The sequence below is a fragment of the Salvelinus sp. IW2-2015 genome, linkage group LG7, assembly GCF_002910315.2.
Source record: "Salvelinus sp. IW2-2015 linkage group LG7, ASM291031v2, whole genome shotgun sequence".
Taxonomy (NCBI): domain Eukaryota; kingdom Metazoa; phylum Chordata; class Actinopteri; order Salmoniformes; family Salmonidae; genus Salvelinus; species Salvelinus sp. IW2-2015.
The window spans coordinates 33783154-33785284 of NC_036847.1; the positions used below are offsets into that span (position 1 = coordinate 33783154).

The following is a 2131-nucleotide window of genomic DNA, read 5'->3' on the forward strand; positions in this document are numbered from 1 at the left end:
ACTACACACACAACACACACACACACACACACACACACACACACACACACACACACACACACACACACACACACACACTTAGAGTTGGTAGTCAGCAGTGTCACATTCCACCTCTGCCCATCCTTCAGATTTCACTTCCTCCCACAAAGCACTGCTCCCAGCAGTTCCTGTTTGGGCTGGAAGAGCCTGGCAGGTGTCCAGATGAGTACACGCGCACGCACACACACACGCGCGTGCGGGCAGGCAGAGCTCTGGTTAGGTGGTCAGGTAGACGGAAGCTAAATGCCTGCTGCACTCAGACACATTGGCAACGTCCCAATATTCCTTTCCTTCCTATGTCCTAGCTCCTATTTCCTCACCCTAGGACATTTGAGTAGATTTTCTAATAGAAGTCCTGTCTGTCACTGTCTGCGAGTGGCTCTGGAGCTCCCTGATAGAGCAACGCCCGTTTTGGATTCAGAAATAAAGTATCAATATGCTCCTTCTTAGTTCATTGTCGAACATTCTCATTCTTTCCCCGTGTCCAATCAAGACACCTAAAGATCAACCCCCTCTCACATTCTCTCTCTCTCTCTCTCTCTCTCTCTCTCTCTCTCTCTCTCTCTCTCTCTCTCTCTCTCTCTCTCTCGTGTGTGTGTGTGTGTGTGTGTGTGTGTGTGTGTGTGTGTTTGAAGCGATGTAGCTTCACTGTGGACATGTTATTGTTTTTTGCACATAACAAGCTCAACCTCAAGTCAATATACCAGGGGGTTAAGATGGGCTTGTGTTGTCTAACACCTTAATAACCCCCAATCACCTCCACTGCTAGCATACAAACACACACACTCACACTCTGCCAACACCCCTCTTAAATTTACACACACTCACACTCTGCCAACACCCCTCCTACATTTATACACACACACACTCTGCCAACACCCTCATACATTTACACACACTCACTCTCCGAATTGTCAGACGCCTTTTCCGCGACACCTGTCTGGAGGAGTTATTGTTGATTTTAGCTCTATTTATACTGGGATCATTCTCTCTCACACACACATACACACACGCACGCACGCGCTGGCTAGAGCCGCCTGACACCTCTGGGTGCGTTGTTCTGTTCAGACWGGCATGCCAGTGAGGATGCCCAACGGGCAGCACGGCTCACATTGCCCTCGCTGGACAAAGGAAAGGGCCCCTCTCAGAATAGAACGTTGACTTGACCTAACATGATATTTTCTTTCTCTCCAGGCKTCGGATCCCATTCCAACCAAGAAGTCTAAACATGAAGACTTCCCATCCCTAACCCTGTCCGAGAAGCAACCCGATTGGCTACGATCCCTCTCGGCTTCGGCCAATAAGGGGCTCAACTACTTCCAGCCCAGACAGAGGCCCTCGGCTTTCAGGCCATGGTCCCCTAACCTCTCAGCTGGGGACAAAGACGTGCCCAGCCGCCCTCTGGCTCTCCTGAGAGACAGGTGAGAACAATATACTCAAAACAACAACAAACTACCCTGAAGACACATAGAACACCAAGTCCAAGCTGTTAACACACGTCAACATAGAACACCAAGTCCAAGCTGTTAACACACGTCAACATAGAACACCAAGTCCAAGCTGTTAACACAGGTCAACATAGAACACCAAGTCCAAGCTGTTAACACAGGTCAACATAGAACACCAAGTCCAAGCTGTTAACAACACGTCAACATAGAACACCAAGTTCCAAGCTGTTAACACAGGTCAACATGTTGTGCTCATGTTATTGATGGATGTGCCCCTCCAGCATGCCTCACTATCAAGAGGACCACCTGCTTGTCTGGTGGGCTGAGGTTAGAGGGGCAGGTCTGATGGTACCGCTCCTACCCACATGGTACCACTCACACACACTCAACCGTGGTCACCCACTCATAGTGAATCACCACACACACATAACAACATTACACACATCACATTCACACAGGAGCACACACATAACAACATTACACACAATCACATTCACACAGGAGCACACGCATTTGATCTGATACATGTTTCACTCAGTAGAGTGTGAATATCCAACGGAATATTACGAGTGGCTCTGGAGCTCCCTGATAGAGCAAAGCCCGTTTTGGATTCAGAATAAATAAGTATCACATATGCTCCTTCT

General features: G+C 48.5%; 1 protein-coding gene across 2 annotated transcripts in view; it reads left to right on the plus strand.

The window, feature by feature from the left end:
* The window catches only part of LOC111966861 (ski oncogene), a 124414-nt gene that overhangs the window by 103236 nt on the left and 19047 nt on the right, over window positions 1-2131 (plus strand). For both annotated transcript variants that reach the window (XM_070444604.1, XM_023991821.2), the window contains exon 2: window positions 1234-1460. In XM_070444604.1, the coding sequence (XP_070300705.1) occupies window positions 1234-1460 (227 nt within the window). The remainder of the gene's footprint in view (window positions 1-1233; window positions 1461-2131) is intronic.